At 41.3% G+C, this 19,183-nt stretch overlaps 1 protein-coding gene across 1 annotated transcript; it reads left to right on the plus strand.

The window, feature by feature from the left end:
• Nucleotides 1-368: 368 nt before the first annotated feature.
• ube2f (ubiquitin-conjugating enzyme E2F (putative)) lies at nt 369-14,153 on the plus strand. Its single transcript, XM_089003289.1, has 10 exons — nt 369-573; nt 1,542-1,705; nt 1,791-1,820; nt 2,194-2,259; nt 5,398-5,465; nt 9,137-9,207; nt 9,872-9,929; nt 10,015-10,047; nt 11,297-11,359; nt 13,321-14,153. The coding sequence occupies exons 2-10, from the start codon at nt 1,591-1,593 to the stop codon at nt 13,369-13,371; spliced, it is 555 nt and encodes a 184-aa protein (XP_088859415.1). The 5' UTR covers nt 369-573; nt 1,542-1,590; the 3' UTR covers nt 13,372-14,153.
• Nucleotides 14,154-19,183: the final 5,030 nt, after the last annotated feature.

The following is a 19,183-nucleotide window of genomic DNA, read 5'->3' on the forward strand; positions in this document are numbered from 1 at the left end:
GGCTCATACTGGATAACAAAGCTTTATTCCCCAAAGTGAGTTCAAAAAATGTTAATACTTCGATTTTGACAACTGCAAACCTGCAATGTACCACTGGGGAATTGTGATTATTTTATTTTTCGAGAACGCCAGGTTGATTCGTCATAAATGAAATGGTTGGCCGACGTGATCAAACAACATAGAAAACCACAAAAACGAATCTGAATTAAAACAATTGCTATTATGAAAATGTTAATTTGACCATCCCACTATCAACAAGTGTAAAGTTTACGCTGATCATAAAAACGATTTAATAGCTGGTGTGCAGAACGAGACTCAAACGGTCTGCTGATTTCTCTACCCGGACAAATATGTTGCACGGACGACCACACATTTCCGCCCCGCATGATACCGGAGAGAAATTCTGACAGCTGATGTCTCCACCCAGTTCATTCCAACCCCCGGGTTCCCCCAAAATCACATTTTGTCATCATTGACAGTCACCAGTGCCTTAATTAATCACCGAGCGGCGTTTTGGCGAGCGGAGGGCGTCCGAATATGGTGTAGCACGGACCGCTAGCTCACAGATTACAGGTAAACAACGTCCGGTTAACATACAAGCTAATTCAGCGAGCGGATAGTTATGAACATGACTTCAAAACTTGACTCTGGAAAAATTCTGGTTCATGTTTTCGTGCTCCCGCGTTTTGGTTTTATATAAATAGTCAAGCGAGATAAAATTATGGGCTGCTGAAGTCATCCTTGCTACTTGGAACGACGACGCTATTGAGTTATATTTGATATAGTGCAACACGAAAACACATCGGCCTTTTATGAACTGTGCTGATAACATAACATTTTGTTAAAATATTCCAAAGTGTGAAGAGAAGGACTCAAGAACTGATTTAATGGAGGTGGGAAATCAACGGGGAAGATTCTCGTTTTAATAATCCGACGCAGTGTAAATGAAATGGACTACGGATTAATTTTCTATGATGACATAGTTGTGAGCTCATATCTGTACTCAATCGTCAAACGAATAAAATAAAAAATAAAGTCTTTAAAGTTTCTAGTCTTTAAAGGTGCAAGCCATTGATTTCCAAATCAGATCTCATTGGGTATTAAATTTGAACATGTTCATTTTAGCAGACCATGATGAGATTGGACATTTGACAGGACAAAACGTTCAATTGCATCGCATTGTAAAAAGCGGTAACCGCGTCTGCTTTGCAGTCGAGAGGTTCAGAGTTTCACTCAGTGTTTGCATTGTATCCTTGTACTCTTATGTTTCCTCCAGGTACTTCTTTCTTTTGTTTATGGTGCATGTCAACAACCATAAAATAAACAGATGAATACATCCAATATACAATGAAAATCCAGTTTTTATTCATAAACTAGTTCAACTCTCCAATACCATCACTATACACAGTGGCAATTATGTCATAATATAATCCAAAAGTACGATAGTGTTCTAAGGGCACCCATGGGTGACCCAGGGTCAGACCCCCTGATTCAAAGGATACAAACCGATGATGTCGTGCATGTCATTGACGCTGTGACAGGCGTTTTGAGTGGCGGGCGGGGCAGAGCACAGCGGCGTCTGCAGAAGCCATGCTCACGCTGGCCAGCAAGCTGAAGAAGAATGACGGCGGACAGACGGGCCGGGCCGGCGGGATCCCAGACGCCACCCACAGGGTCTCCATCCGGGACCGTCTCCTTACCAAAGGTTTGCATTTTCCAGGCCAAACATGCTGATTTTGGGACGAATGTAATTTCTGCCATACTAATTGTTGACTTTTGTCTCCCTGCAGAAGTTGCCGAACTTGAAGCCAATCTTCCGAGTAAGTTAAAATGTGATTTTTGCTATTGTCATGCTATCATGTTAGCATTGTTTTTTTCTTTAAGACGCTTTGTCATCTACATATTTTTTTAGCTTCATTCGTGTTCCTTTTGGGCTTCATTGCCGTCACAAGTCCAAGCATCAAATTTAATTTTTATTTATTGTTAATTTGTTCATGTGAATATTTGCAAACACCAACAATCCTGATGTCCCATCTTGTACTTGTGTAGTGAATGTCCCTAAACAGCAGGGGGTGGTGCATAGCTGTTTTGAAACTCAAGTCGACTTTTCAAAAGCCACACAAGCATGTTTCTTTATTCTACAATCTACAGTCTGTGTTTGCAACATGACAGTTTGTTTCTGTCTTACTTCAGGTACATGCAAAGCCAATTTCCCCGATGAGGACAAGCTGCACCATTTTCAGCTAGCAGTGTCTCCAGGTAAGCGTATAACATTCAGCACCCCTCCACTGATATTTTTGAATAAATAATTAACTCATTCACTGACAGACGATGTGCAAAAATGAGTCCACTCCAGTGCCAGGGTTTTTGTCATTTTCACTCAAAATGCAGGACCCACAGAATAGTGAGTTTTAGGATGACATAAACATTCGGAAAAAATATCCTGTGACTGTAAAAAAAGTGTCATTATTATTATTATTATTATTATTATTATTATTATTATTATTATTTTTATTATTATTATTATTATTATTATTATTATTATTATTATTCGTATTCTTCTCCGTATTCTTCTTCTTCTTCTTCGATGAAAAGGTTTCTTCAGCCGTCATCTGTACTTTTTTGAAGGTGTCGGACGTTTCGCTTCTTATCCAAGATGCTTATGATGATGATGATGATGATGATTATTATTATTATTATTATTATTATTATTTTTTATTTATTATTATTTTTTTTTAATGCAGCGTAAGAAACCCTAGACTCTGATTGGATTGGATTTGCCTTTATTAGTCTCACAGTGGAGAAATTTACATTTCACAGCATCAGTTATGAAAGGAATGAAAGTAGAAAAACAAAATACATGAGCTCTCTTGTTGCATCAGAAGAAAAGAATTCATTCCCAAGTCATATGTGTCTGGAGTTATCTGAACTTGAAATAAGGGCGGCTGTACAAAATCCAATACAATACATACATATTGAATTATATCAGAATGAGAAATCCTTTAATAGCCCCACAATGGGGAAATTTGCAAAATATAATAAATAAATAAAGAATATAGCGTTTTAACAAAAGCTGAAGCTGTAACAAAACGCTAACATGGACAAAATGCAAATGCTGGCCCGCCTCGTGGAAGGGGAAAAACATTGCTAGAGGTCTGACCAGTGCTTTATGTATGAAAAAGTATGAAAAAAGCGATGTCCCCGTCAAGCACTCTGCAAATTCGCAAGCGACATAATAGGGTCCCCCCCCCCCCCCAATGTAGCCCATCGATGAGTCATCCGTCTCCCCGTCGCACCGATCGCCGGCTCGCCTCTGGCTCCGTTTCACAAAAAGCCTCCGTAAGCAAAACCTTTTCCGAAGAGAAAGGATCAGCAAATTATAAAGGCTCCTGTCATTTTTATGAAGCGAATCCGAAAAGCAGCCCGAGTTTCTGGGAGCAAAACTAGCTCGGCTCGTCGAAACCAAGACCTCACACGCCTAAATAATCATAATAATAATAATCTTCTTTTCCTTTCGGCTCTTCCCCTCAGGGGTCGCCACAGCGAATAAATGTCCTCCATCTATACTGCTTTTGTCCATCCTCTTCTCTCACACCGGCTACCTTCATGTCCTCTTTGACCACATCCATAAACCTCCTCTTCGGTCTTCCTCTCGGTCTCCTGCCTGGCAGTTCAAGGCTCAGCATCATTCTCCCGATATAGTCGGTCTCACTCCTCTGGACATGTCCAAACCATCTCAGTCTGGCCTCTCGGACTTTCTCTGCAAAGCCTCTAATATGAGTTGTATCTCTAATGTACTCATTCCTGATCCTATCAAACTGGTCACTCCCAAAGAAAACCTCAACGTCTTCAGCTCTGCTACCTCCAGCTCTGCTTCCTGTCTTTTCTTCAGTCGCACTGTGTCCAGTCCAAACATCATGGCTGGTCTCACCACTGTTTTATACACTTTTCCTTTCATTCTAGCGGAAACCCTCCTATCACACATCACACATGACATTTTTCTCCAGCCACTCCAGCCTGCCTGGACACGCTTCTTCACCTCTTTTCCACACTCTCCATTGCTCTGGTCAGTTGACCCCTAGTACTTAAAATCCTCCACCTTCTTTATCTCTTCTCCCTGTAGCATCACTCTTGCACTTGGATCATTCTAATTCACACACATATATTCCGTCTTGCTGCGATTGATCTTCATTCCTCTCCTTTCCAGGGCATATCTCCACATCTCTAGTTTCTCCGCCACCTCTTCCATGTTCTCGCTACAGATCACAATGTCATCTGCAAACATCATGGTCCAAGGAGATTCTTGTCTAACATTGTCTGTCAGCCTGTCCATCACCATAGCAAACAAGAAGGGGCTCAGAGCTTACCCCTGGTGGAGTCCCAGCTCCACCTTGAATTCCTCAGTCATACCGCCAGCGCACCTCACAACTGTCTTACAGTCATGATAATAATAATACATTTCATTTAAACGCGCCTTTCAAAACTCTCAACAAGTCTTGCACCGCTCTGACATACTTTTCCGTCACTCCAGATTTCCTCATGCAATGCCACAGCTCTACTCTGGGCACCCTGTCATACGCTTTCTCCAGATCTACAAAGACACAATGCAATTCCTTCTGACCTTCTCTGTACTTCTCTATCAGCATTCTTAAAGCAAACTGCATCTGTCGTACTCTTTTTTTTTTTTGGGCATGAAGCCATACTGCTGCTCACAAATGTTCACTTCATAATAATAATAATAATAATACATTTAATGTATTAGTGGCTTTCAAAACTTTTAAGGTCCCTTTACAGTCACAGGATAAGTTTTCCGTGGGTGAGCAGCGGCAGCCACATGCACCAGCGTTCACTCAACCTGGAAGTAACTCAAATAGTTCACCAGCTAGCTAATAGATAGCCAATAGATGGTTAGTAGCTAGCTAGCTAGGTAGATAGCCAGATGCGCCATATAACTAATAGATAGCTATTTACATAGCTAGGCAGCTATCCAGACAGCTATTAGATAGCTGGCTAGATAGCCAGACAGACAGACAGCTAAATAGCGAGCGCCAGCCGCCATAAGGAACACTCCGTTGTTGTTCTTATACATCCATAAAAAATTCAAAAACCCCTCGGGCCAAGTGGCATCATTTGGTCCGGTTGGCTTGGTTCGCACATGCGGCTTGACGCTGACAAGCCTGTTTGAGTTTTGAAACTCGGCAGCAATGAGCTCGCTCGGCTAGCTTGAACTGCGTTTTATTTTTAACCCACGCCAAGTCGCCTTGTTCACTTGAATAGTCACATCGTGTCCTTTTTTGCAATGGATGAGGTGAAACGCCTTCACATCTTCAGTTTCCTTCCTGTGTCATCGCTGTTTTTTTACGATGTCATTTTTTTTGTCCCTCTCCTTCCTTTCAGATGAAGGTTACTACCAAAGCGGCAGGTTTCAGTTTGAAATCAACGTGCCCGAAGCCTATAACATGGTGGTGAGTGGATCCAAAGCATTCCGACTTTGTGAGGAGTCATCTTCTTTTCCTTTCGCCCGCCTTTTAGCTTTTGTGTTCAGCTGCACACACATTCTGGGTTAGCTTTCTTTTTTTTTGGATTGGATTGTATTAGCCTTTATTCGTCTCGCAGTGGAGAAATTTACATTTCACAGCAACAAAGTTATGAAAGGAAGAGGAACGAAAAGAAAGAAGTAGAAAAACAAAATACAGGAGCTGCTGGAAAGGCAGAGACTCTTTCCGCACCATCTTGAAGTAAAATAAACAAAAAAAAAGCTGAAATAACAAATTGTATCACAAGACAAAGCCACAGAGAGTCATTCATTCTTCAGCACTTGCTATATCCTCTTTGTGACATGAAGCAGTTTGGGATGAAAGAGGAGAGGATGAAAGTGTCCTTTTCAGCAGTGGATCAGGGACATCATGTTGGATTGGATTGGATTGGATATGCCTTTATTAGTCTCACAGTGGAGAAATTTACATTTCACAGCAGCAAAGTGATGAAAGTTTGAGTGTTTGTATGTGCACGTCTACAAGCTCGATGTTGAAAGCAAACACGCAGCAGTAGCATCCATTTTTGCTTCCAATGCGTTGGTGGGTGGGGCTAAATAAACACAACCTGAACTAGATCCGTTTATCTCGCCGGGGGAGATGCGATTGCCACGGTAGTACCGTACTATTCACATTTACGTCCCAATAACAGGAGCAATCAAACAGAGTGGGGGAAATAGAAAAAAAATCAAAGCAGCGTCTGAGACGGAAGGAAGAAAAGATGTTTTTGAAGATTGTGCCAGGATTCGTAGTAAATTAAAAGTCATTTAGACAATAGTCCATATATATATATATATATATATATATATATATATATATATATATATATATATATATATATATATATATATATATATATATATATAGTCATGTTTTGCAAAGTGTTGATGGCGGGTGTGGATCCCAAAAAGCAGGCAGGAGTGAGCAGGAGGTTGTTTGACAAATTGTATTAAAATAAAGGTCAGCAGGAACAAAATGCAAAACATCAAAATCATCTGAATGGAAAAAATACAAAGTAGCAAAAGAAGACCAAAAGTAAAAGTCCGCCAAGGTTAAACAAACACATACACAATGCATGCAGCAAACAAGCAGCAAACAATGAACTGACCCCGGATGGTCGTGCCGGGTGTCCTTTTAAGTGTCAGTGATTAAACGACCAGCACCTGCGAGGCTGCAGGCAGGGCTGACGTCGCTACCTGTTGGTCGCCAATCTGATCGGCACGACCAGCACCTGTGCAGGTGCAGGCGGGGCCGACAGCGCCTCCCGTTGGGCGCCAACCAGATCATGACAGTACCCCTCCTTCAAGGGGCTGCTTCCAGAAGTCCCAACAGTCTCCCAAAAGGTCCACTCGCCAGGGAACGATCGGTGGAGAGGGCAACCGCTGCCTCTCCAGCATACGACGGGCGGCGGCCTGATGGGAACGGGACTCGGCCTGGGGTGGACGAAGACGCGGCACGGATCGTCGTGGGCGTGAGTGCGATCCCTCTCGCACGTTCACGCGACGGCGCATGGCTCAACGTGGACATCGAACTGCCAGGCGCAGAATGGCACCCCGTAAGGCCATATGGGACCAGGTCTCGGCCGGACGCCGACGTGGGCGTTAACTGCCCGGCACCGGGGGAACGAGACCAGTCCAGAGCCGCTCCGGGATCCAGCGGTGAGTGGGGTCTCGGACTAACCTTGGCGGACTTTTACACTCGGTTTTCTTTTGATACTTTGTATTTTTTTCCGTTCAGATGATTTTGATGTTTTACATTTTGTTCCTGCTGACTTTAATTTGATACAATTTGTCAAACAACCTCCTGCTCACTCCTGCCTGCTTTTTGGGATCCACACCCGCCATCACCACCTTGCAAAACGTGACTATAAATATATATATATATATATATATATATATATATATATATATATATATATATATATATATATATATATATATATATATATATATATATATATATATATATATAGATATATATAGATATATATAGATATTTTTATTTAATCTATATTTATATATATATATATATATATATATATATATATATATATATATATATATATATATAATATAATAATTATGCATTTCATTTATAAGTGCCTTTCAAGATTTCTTCTTGAAAAGAAGATATATATATATATAAAATATATAATATATATATATATATATATATATATATATATATATATATATATATATATATATATATATACACATACATACACACACACAGTGGTACCTCGGTATTCGAGATATTCTTGCTTCGGCGAACGCCAATACGACACGTGAGTGCGTACGCGAGGGTGGGGTGCTGAGCGGCGTACGGGTGTATCGCTCTCTCTGTGACCAACTGTTGTCGCTTGCGGACGTGCTGCGTTTTGCTGTAGCGTTTAATATAGGTGTACGAAGAGTTTTAGCCCCTAATCATGCCTCCAAAGAAAGTAAGTGCTGCTAAAAGTGACAAAAGAAAAGTAGTGCGTACAACTATTGCATTTAAGAAAGAAATAATCACAAATAATGAAGGAGGTGTGCGATTGTCTGATCTGGCTAGGGAATACAGCATGCCGAAATCTACAATCAGTACGATATTAAAGAAAAAGGAGGCTGTGAAATTTAATGATGTGGCTGTGGGAGTGAGAGCAAGTGTCATTGGATAGATATTTGAAGAGAAAAGAACATCCTGTAGCCGAGTCATCCGTAGCTGTCACGTTCCGAGCGAGAGTGACAGCAGCTGACTCGTCGGAACGTAGTGGAATGTTTGGGACCCCAAAGCAGGCGGCAGAGACGTACTACCCAAGCAAGATGTTTATTCACAAATAAAAGAAAACACAGCGAGTAAGAAGGCAGGGGGTGATCCGACCCGTTTACTACGCCAAAAAGCAAATGGCACACGAGGGTGCAAAATTATGCAATCCCGGAAGATGACATACATTTACGGGACGCAGGGAAAATATCTCGGACCGGATACACTTGCGCATCGAAGGAAGAGTCCAGGTACGGTGGCGAGTTGACTCAATCATCCGGCATTGGCGCGATGATCGCGAACCGTATGAATGCCCCGTGTCCGTGATTAGAGAATTGACAGCAGGTTGAGGGCGGCCGGGAGAGGCAGCCTCGCCCCCCCGCTCTCAACTTGTAAGTGACAGGAGCAAAGAGATGGTGTTGGTATTCGAACGAAACACTTTTCAACCAGGGTCATGGAATCGATATTATGGATATATCCGACCCTGTTTGCATGTAATGCATATATATCGATATATATATATATATATATACTGTATATATATATATATATATATATATATATATATATATATATATATATACACACAGTAAAGTCTCGTTATATGGATATATATATTTATATATATATATATATATATATATATATATATATATATATATATATATATATATATATATATATATATATATATATATATATAACTTTTCATTCATTGAAGGTGCGCCGAATAGTCCGGTGCGCCTTATATATGGAAAAAGTTTGAAAATACACCACATTCATTAGGCGTAGTATGGCTTATACTCCGGTGCACCTTATACACCGGAAAATACAGTCCCTTTTTTTTTTGTCCTTAGCCTCCAAAAGTGCGATGTCTGACCAGAATATGGCATCCGAATATCACAGAGAATGGAGATATCTGCCTGAGGTATGAAATTCTAACATCGCAATCACGACTGTTGGAGTTTATTTGCACCGCATGACTGAGACATGCTATTTATTAAAAGACCAGAAAGAAGTATCATCGAGGCCCGGGGGCGAAATACGTCCCGCCACATCATTTCATTCGGTCCGCGAAAGCAAACCAAACGACAATGCTTGCTAAAGTCCGAACCAAAATTTCTAATTGACCCATGTAAACCACAATAGCGATTGAGCTAGCTCGTGATTGAGCTAGCTCGCGTGCGAGCTAGTTAGCGATCAAACTAGCTAGCGAGCATCATGACTTGACATGCTTTATAGCTAGCAATCAAGTTTACTAGTGATCGAGCTAGCTAGCGAGTAAGCTAGCTAGCTCTTTCTATTCAAATAGATGGCTAATGCCTTTCATCACAGGTGTCAAAGTCAAGGTTCAAGGGCACCATCATTTTATTTGGCCCATGAAAGCAAATCAAGCATGTCAAGTGACATGATGCTTGCTGAAGTCCAAACCAACATTTCAAATTGTTTGATGTAAACCACAATAACGGTAATTAATTTTGACTTCAAATTCGAAAACTCGTTTTCATTTCATTTGTTGTGAACTTTATGAATTGAAATGAAATCAAGCCGTGTTTCAAATATGTTGTCCTAACTCGTTTCTTTGATTTCAGCCTATTGCGAGAACATTCTATCGATGGCACAGGTTGGGCCCCCACCAGAACTTTGAAGGTAAACTGCCAGATGTTATTTTCAACCACTCCCTATAAATCCAATACTTAGGAGATGTCTCATAATTTTATTTATTTTTCTATAGGATGTCGTTTGGGGATTGAACTCGTTGTTTACCGTAAGTATTTTGTTATTATTTATTTAAACCTGACCTGTAATTTCACAATCAATAGTAGAAATAGTTTGATTGTTCCAATAATTTTGGACGTGATTGTTGAACGGTTATATTCTGGGAAGAAAATCCCAATTCAAGCGGACGACATGAAAAAAAAGCAACTCGGATGTCAATCATGATTCCGATCCGCCGATTGTGTGTCACGGGCTCATCCCACAATCCGCACGCTAAACGTTCTCAAAATGTTTATGGGTATGTCGGTCGCGTCCGGTGATGATTAGTCAAGCCGTAATTGATTTCCAAAGGAGTCGTTGCTAATCTCGCATGACATGGGGGAAATCATTTTGGAGGGGGTTGAGATGCAAGAACAAGAAAACAAAATGAGATTTGGCCACAAGTCCTGGAGGACCGCTCAAGAGTTTTTCATGGAAATTGACTCCGCTTACCATTTTTTGTCCGCCCTGCGAGATGACAACAGCCACTTCCTGTGATGAAAGGAATTAGACAGCTCGCTGAATAGAAAGTGAGCTAGCTAGCTCAATTGCTAGATAGCTCGATCGCTAGCTAGCCTGATCGCTAGCTAGCTTGATCCCTAGCTAGCGAGTTCGATATATGAGCATAGAATTTGACAAGTTTTATTTGCTTTCGGGGGCCGAATAAAATTATGTGGCGGGCCAGATTTGGCCCCTGGGCCTTGACTTTGACACCTGTGTTGAAAGGTATTGGCCAGCTAGCTGAATAGAAAGAGAGCTAGCGAACACGATCGCTAGCTAGCTCAATCGCAAAATAGCTTGATTGCTAGCTAGCTCGGTCGCTAGCTAGGACGATCGCTAGCGAGCTCGATAGATGAGCATGGAATTTCACAAGTTTGATTTGCTTTCACAGGTCGAATAAAATGATGTGGCGGGCCAGAATTGGCCCCCGGGCCTTGACTTTGACACCTGTGATGAAAAGAATTAGCCAGCTAGCTGAGTAGAAAGAAAGCTAGCTAGCTCAATCGCCAGTTAGTTCGATCGCGAGCTAGCTCGATCAGTCGTTAGCTCAATTGCAAGCTAGCTCAATCGCTAACTAGCTCGATTGCTAGCAGCTCGATTGCTGGCTAGCTCAACCGCTGGCTAGTTCGATAGATGAGCATGGAATTTCCCAAGTTTGATTTGCTCTCGCGGGCCGAATAAAATGATGTGGCCGGCCAGATTTGGCCCCCGAGCCCTGACTTTGACACCTGTGTGATACCACGTCTCGTCTCCCATAGGACTTGTTGAATTTTGATGACCCGTTGAATATTGACGCGGCAGAACATCATTTGAGAGACAAGGTGGGTCTGTGTTAGTTCATTCCCCAGAAATGTCATTGATTGATTGATTGATTGATTGATTGATTGATTGATTGATTGATTGATTGATTTTCACAATTATGAAGTAGCCTTAAAGGACAACCGACGCCTCTGTACAAGTTGTGTCCATAATTTGTAAAACCACTTCAAATGATACTGTAGTAAAAAACTATACTGAAAAAATACTGAGCGTATTTTACAAAGATTCCACCGCATATACAGTAAAGTCTCGTTATATCGATATCGGTTATATCGATAGTACCGCTTATTACCATACTATTTCTATGAACGCAAGGAGAAAATTACATGCGCGCAGGGTCGGATATATCGATAGTCCCGGTTATATCGATATTTTTTCGGACTCCCGAGAATATCGATATAACGAGACTTTACTGTAGCTATATTTTACGTTTTAATACTCGCGCTGAAGATTCAGGAAGTCTTTCGATGAAAAGGTTTCTTCAGCCGTCATCTGTACTTCTTTTAAGGTGTCGGACGTTTCGCTTCTTATCCAAGAAACTTTGTCAGCAAACTAAAGTCTTACTGGTAGTTTAGGCCCTATATATATATATCCCTACTGTCCAGACATGGCGGTGCCGGACTCTGCTATGATAAGAGACCTATCATAGCAGAGTCCTCTCAGGTTGGGGGGAGCAGAGTACTACTCCCCGCAGCCCCACTGATAGTTCCTATTGTCTGACTAACGACAGGCCTGATTGCCCCACTTCAACCGGTATCACCTCATCAGTATTACTAATCCTATGTTGCATAAGCAGGCTATTGTATGAACGATATCCAAATTGAACATCACCCCACCAAACCGGTTTAATGAAGGATTTAGTTGTTTTATGAAAATCACTTCTTTTACTCCCCTTTCAAACCATCTATGTTCTTTCGCTAAGATTTTAACCTCATTGTCGTCAAATGAGTGGTTGCTACCTTTTAGGTGCATATGTACTGCCGATTGAGGCCCACTAGTATTATCCCTGCGCTGTTGATAGTCTTTTTTTGAGAATGTGTTTAGTCTCCCCTATGTACTGCTCTTTACAATTTTCATTCTTACAATGTATTGAATAAACTACATTACTTTGTTTTTCATTTGGCAGCCTATCTTTTGGAAGCACTAATGTTTGCCTTAAAGTGTTTATCGGTTTGAAATAAGTAGGAATTCTGTGTTGCCAAAGGACTCTTTGTAGTTTTTCAGAAACTCCTGCAATGTAAGGTACTGCTTTCCTCTCCTTTTTGTATCTTCAGAATTTTTGGTTTCATTCCCTATTCTTTCTTTCTGACATTTGTTAAATGACCACTGAGGGTACCCACAGTTTGTGAGTGCTCTCCTGATATGTTTTGACTCCTTTTCTCTACCTTCAACGCTTGTTGGTATTAGTTTAGCCCTATGCTGGAGGGTTCTGATAACTCCTAGTTTTTGTTGAAAAGGGTTAGAATCGAAAAGTAAGTATTGGTCAGTGTGCGTAGCCTTCCTAAAGACTTCCGTTTTTAGCACTCTGTCCTCTTTTATAGCTATCTAGCTAGTTATCTAGCTAGCTAACTCTCGATCTAGCAATCTATCGATCTAGCTATCTATCAATCTAGCTAGCGGTCTAGCTATCTATCGATCTATCGATCTAGTTAGCAATCTAGCTAGCTATCTATCAATCTAGCTAGCTATTTAGCGATCTAGCTTGCTATTTAGCGATCTAGTTAACAATCTAGCTAGTGATATATCTATATTATCTCTATGGTGGTTGCACTAATCATCACGAACGAATTACACAAGTGAAAGTTGCACCACTATTGAAACTGATGTCATTTTTTATTTTTTAGAGGGGTGTGTAAACATTTTCTATCCATTGCATATTGTCTTCAAATGTGTGTGTTTACATGTGTGTGAAATCCCCCGCATTTGTTGTCCTAACGCCATGACGGCTTTTGTCTGCTTCCAGGAAGATTTTCGGAATAAAGTTCAAGATTACATCAAACAATACGCCAGATGATAGACGCACGGGGGCCGCGGCAAGTTGACTCGCAAGCTGCGCCAACTCTGCCTCAGGTTTACTCTCTCAAGTCCACACTGAATCAGCGAGCAGCCGCTCGGTCGTCTTCGAACGTCGCGCAGTGCTGCTCACTTTCTCGCAATAAACCTCAACACGCAAAACAGACACGGGGAAACGCCCCTTTGCGCGAGGACGCAAAGCCGCGACGCTTTCATTGTTTTTTCAGAGAGGTCATCTTGACGCGCTCGCCCGGTGGCGCCGCTAGCTTGACGCTGAGACAGGAGACGTCCCGTGAGTGACCGGCCACTATTTTTTTTTTTTTTTTTTGTGGGGGGGGGGCGTTCTCCGTTCCAGTGCCTGCAGTGTTTGTGTTGGCAGAAAGGGAAAAAAATGCATGCCACTTGACATGATGTGATCTGAAGATATTTACACACCTTTGTGGACACTTGATGTGCTACACGCGACCTCCCCCCCACCCCCCACCAGACAGCGTTTGAATGATCAGCACAGTAGCGTCTTCATTTGTTGCCATTCACACGTGTATTTTGATATCCCAACATATTTTTTGTGACTTTAATATGCAAAATGGGAGACTTTCAACTCTTGTCATTTCCCTTTTCTTGTTTTCATGTTTTTTTGTCCCCCATGCCTCTCACAATCAGACGACATTTTCACAACGAGAAGAGGCAAAGACACAACAGTTTACCAGAAGTTCGTGTTTGGTTGAAAACAGCAAAAATAAATGCTTCTTTTGGCCAAAAGCAGAAAGAAAAATGACGAGTCTTCCTTTCATGAGATTTTGAGGATATTAATCTCATTAATTTGCATTTCATTTCCATGTTGACGGTTGGCTCATTCACATTTTTACCAACAACAAAACATGCTTGATTGGATTGGGTTAGCCTTTATTAGTCTTGCAGTGGAGAAATTCACATTTCACAGCGGCAAAGTTATGGAAGGAAAGGAAGAAGTAGAAAAACAAAATACAGGAGCTGCTGTAAACGCAGCCACTCACGCCGCCATTTTGAATAATAATTTGAATAATAAATTTAATTTCTAAGCCCCTTTCAAAACTCAAGGACACGTTACAGTCATGGGAAAATATTTGGGTTTTTTTTTGTGCTGGTGAGCAGCGGCAGCCATTCGCGCCAGCGTTCACTCTATCCGGAAATAACACAGCAGCAAAGTTATGAAAGGAAAGAAAGAAGTTGAAAAACAAAATACAGGAGCTGCTGGAAAGGCAGCCACTCTCGCGGTGCCATCTTGAAGTCAAAACAACAACAAAAAAAGGAAAATACCCTAGATTACAAAATTACACTGGAGAAATTGACATTTCACAGCAGCAAAGTGAGGTAGGGAAAACAATACAGGAGCATCTTGAAGTCAAAAAACGAAATAACAAATATGACAACACAAAGACACAGTCATTCGTTCTTCAGCACTTGCTGTACCCTCTTTGTGACATGAAGCAGTTCTCGTTAAAAGAGGAGAGTATCAAAGCGTACTTTTCAGTAGTGGCCGTCATGATGAAATGTGCACGTCTGCTACAAGCGAAATGTTGAAAGCAAACACGCAGCTGTAGCATCCCATGACGAAAAGAGATTGTCTGACATCTCCTGTCACATGTCAATCCACTTCAATTCCAAGCCGCGACCGTTCCGCATACGCATCGGCGCTCTGTGCTGACGCTCCTTTCTTCTCAAAAGCACAATCGACCCAGAGCTGTCCATCGATTGGATTTGATTTGATTGGATGTACCTTTATTTGTCTCGCACTGGATACATTTACATTTCACAGCAGCAAATTTATGAAAGGAAGAGGAAAGGAAAGAAAGAAGTAGAAAACAAAATACAGGAGCTGCTGGAAAGGCAGTCACGATCGCGCTGCCATCTTGAAGTCAAAAGAACAAAAAAATGACAGTCAAATGGCACCGACATTCTTCCCCATCAAAAACGGTGCTGGCATATTTGTGCTGCCCAAAAGGCGCAACCGCTTAGCAGAGATTCTAGTTGCCAAATGAGAAGGAAAATAAAACACAAAAATGCACCCACGAACCAGTTGTGGCGAACTTTCTAAGCTCGATTTCCTATACCGCTTTCAGTTTAATTATTTTGAAGATTGCCCTTGAAAGCACGCTTCAAGGGCCCCGTTCACGGCTCCTCAACCCTCAATTATCTTTTTTTATGTCCCCTTCATACTGACAAAGGAATATTTTCACAAGGGTGAGTTTACACTGCTGGAAAATACTGCAGAATGTGTGTAGGCGACTGCGAATGGGCGACTTTTGTGCAAAAGGTGCTGTTCCATCACATGATCCATTCCATCAAAATGACAAAAAGCTCTTTGAACCTGACCGGTTAAATCCTGTGCCCTGAAAGCTTGTATCACATGCTCAGTATCTTGTTAGCAGTGTTCTGCCTTTGATTTTGGGGCGTCAAAGCACTATTCCTCCCCCTCCGATCCATTCTATATGACTTGTTGGCGTGCTATGTTGCTCCCCTTTGTAGTCCACCGCTAACGAGCATTACTGGTTGTTTGTGTCACGTAATGGGCACCCAATACGAACACACAATTTCAAACACCTCCCCGAGTTTCCTCGACGTACACAAAGCGGAATTTGTTCTGTGACACAGTTGTCGAGTAGTTATGTGTCGTTCGCGAACCGTCTCTTAGAACCGGCTCTATGACGTGAACGACTGGAGCCGGCTCATAATAGGGAGCCGCTTATAGGATCCGCACGTGATTGGTCAAAATCTGTGGTAGAAGACACACACACATACACGTGTACTTTCCTGTTTTCACTTTTGTCAGGTCCTGGTAACTTCTGGTAAGGAGTGAGGACCACGCTTTCTGATAAATTTAGAGAAGAACTAGTCTTACATTTGTACACTAGATGTCCCCCTGACTGTGTTTCCCACTTAAACTTCTTTCTAGACCCTCTAGAAGCCTTTAGAATGAAAAACCTGACCGGCCAAAATGTCCTCACTTGTCAAAAATGTCGTATGGTATAAAAATCATAGTGGTACTCACAAGAATATCCATACAAACGCACACACACGTGCTGGTCAAAATCCATGGTAGAAAACACACACACAAACGCGCACACACACACACAGGAATATAAATAAAGTCACATAAATTTAAAAAATGATATACTGTAATGTATATTTTTGCTAGTAAATTCAAGCAACTACAAAAAAAAATAACAACTGAGGAGCCATTTAGGAGCCGAAAGATCAGATCTTTTAAGTCAGCCGAGCCAAAAGAACCGGCTCTCTAACAAGAGACGTAATTCCCATCACTATTGTCGAGTGTAGCTTTTGTTACCGCGGTGACCAGGGCCAGTGCTAGGCTGTTGCGACGCTAGCAAGGGAGTGCCCAGCGTTCCCGACATTTCCACTGAAACTTAAGCACATTTTCGGAGCCCTTGAGCAAATAATTAAAGTTTCAGTCAACATTGAGAGATGCTCTATAGTAGATGTGTCAACCTTTTTTTTTTCGCGGGCCCCCTCAGAGTTACGTCTTCCCTCAGAGGGCTGTTGCAAAAGCTCTAATTTATTACCCATGACAATAAAACATATCATTCCAGATTGTAGCCGGGATTGTGAAAGTTGATACATGTGATTCACTTTTGTGGGCCAAATACATTGTGACGTAGTGGCCTGGATCTGGCCCCCGGCCGGGCCTTGTGTTTGACACCACTGCTGTATAGTTTCTCATGACTTGTGTACAGTGTAGAAAATTAAAAAAAAAGCTACACAAAATGGGAGCAGCTTGTAGAATATATCATCAGAAAAAAAACAATCGAGGATGAGCCTCCCATATTGGATCCTTGTCTGGATAGCAACCCTCCTGTCAATCTCCCCCATCGCCCTCTCACTATTCGTCAGGCTGTCAGAGAATTGTCAAGTGACAGAAATAGAATCAAAGCCAACGCTTGGCTTATGACAGTGAAGACTGGCAGCCATGGCACATAATGAGACAGCGAGAGTGCCACCATACTTGGCCTCCCCCTTTCTGCCTTGCTCAAAAAAACCCACAAAAACAAAACATAATGACAAAATCCATTCTACACTTGGGAAGCAGCTTTTCCAACTTTGCGCTTGCTAGTGAGGAATTAATGAGGGGCCGAGCCGAATTCTCCAAAGGATTTGTGTGGACAACAAACCTGCCAAAGTCATCAAGGACGAGATTAATGGGCTTCATTGATGGCTCGTTTGTCTCACCAATGGTCTGCATGCAGCCAATACTGCTCTCAAACTAGATGACGAGGACAAACAGCACGTTATCATTCAAATCCTGCTCAATCAATGTCGATATATAATGATGGCGGTGAAATGATTGACTTGACGGGTGCTAAATGGCGCGAATGATGTCATAAATAATTCCGCCGATGTCCATAACTCCAGGCTAGAATTAAAATGACACTCAGTTTTAGCACTTTAATTAATTGGTTTTTAACATCAACGAATAAGAAAACTTTTTGAAATGAAAAAATAAAATAAAGACAACCTGAAAGGACTTTGTTTTTTTAATTTTTAAATAATCATTCGTCGATTCTGGTTTTCACGACAGCACACATAAATAGGATACTTTTTATTTTATAATATAAAACAATAACATTGAAAATATCAAAATATGCAAATCTGTCGTTGTAACAATGCCAGTAAAAATTGACTTTGCTGTATTATAATTACACAATCTGTAAAATGATAAATAGCTGACGAGGTCTTTTACTATCGTCCCCATTTTGACAGGGGCTGGTGGAACCAATATGTTGATGTGTTCCGCTACTTCATTAATGTTGCACTGCATCTTTGAAGCGTTTGACTCTCCTTTTTTATGTTGATAATAATAATAATAATAATAATAATAATAATAATAATAATAATAATAATAATAATACATTTAATTTAAAGCGCCTTTAAAAACACCCAAGGACACTTTACAATAAAAACAAGCATATAAAAATAACAAACGACATTAAAAACATCTCTAAGATGAGGCAAGCTAAACATTTTTAGAGCTAAAAAAATATCTTCATTTACAAGTTCAAGTATTTTAATATAATGTTCACAATGCTTTCCTTTTAATTTGTGTAGAAGCGAATTGACGGGAGGACGTTGTGATCGAATATTTTCGTCAGGTGTGTTGTGTTAAGTGTTAGCCATCCCCACCACCGCCATCCTCCCCTTCCCCCTTGATGTCCTCGGGGAAGGCTGCGGTGTGTCGCTCGATAATTGACGGGAGGACATTGTTTTCTGCTGGTTTCGTCAGGCTTTGTGATTGAGACGATTCGACGCAGCCTCGACCAGAAATACTGCTGTGCGTCGTCAATATTTTTCTGCTGTGGTCACGTGAGTTCTCAATTTTTTTTACCATTCACAGACAACTGGCCATGCTATTAACATTATTTCCATACATGGTATGTTGAAACAAATAATTATAATCGTGAAAATAACTAAACACAATACAACTTTCAAAGCTTGGATAGCCTTGAGTTACTAAACATTTCTGAATGATAGCAGCTGTGATTGGCGCCGACGTGACGTCACTTCCCCATTCCCGCACTGCTCAAACTTTCAAGGACAACCGACGTCTCCGGACAAGTTGTATTTGTAAATTGGCTTCAAATGACTTCTACTGAGCGTATTTAAAAAGATTCCACCGCATATAGCTATATTTTATTTTTTAAGACTCGCGCTGAATATTTCGGAAGGCTTGTTTTTTGAGTTGGTGACGAGTTCGTACGTGACGTCACTGAAGGAACGCCCCTGACCGTAAAAAAAAGGACACATTGTAGCAGTCCTTC

The sequence above is a fragment of the Hippocampus bargibanti genome, linkage group LG08 (genome assembly GCF_051943395.1).
Source record: "Hippocampus bargibanti isolate YZ-2025 linkage group LG08, ASM5194339v1, whole genome shotgun sequence".
Classification (NCBI taxonomy): Eukaryota; Metazoa; Chordata; class Actinopteri; order Syngnathiformes; family Syngnathidae; genus Hippocampus; species Hippocampus bargibanti.

Excerpts from the sequence above, each read along its gene's own strand:
- ube2f (XM_089003289.1), top strand. The coding sequence starts at position 1,591 with ATGCTCACGCTGGCCAGCAAGCTGAAGAAGAATGACGGCGGACAGACG. Across the intron at positions 1,821-2,193 it reads ACTTGAAGCCAATCTTCCGA|GTACATGCAAAGCCAATTTC; the intron begins GTAAGTTAAAAT and ends GTCTTACTTCAG. Across the intron at positions 9,208-9,871 it reads AATGGAGATATCTGCCTGAG|CCTATTGCGAGAACATTCTA; the intron begins GTATGAAATTCT and ends CTTTGATTTCAG.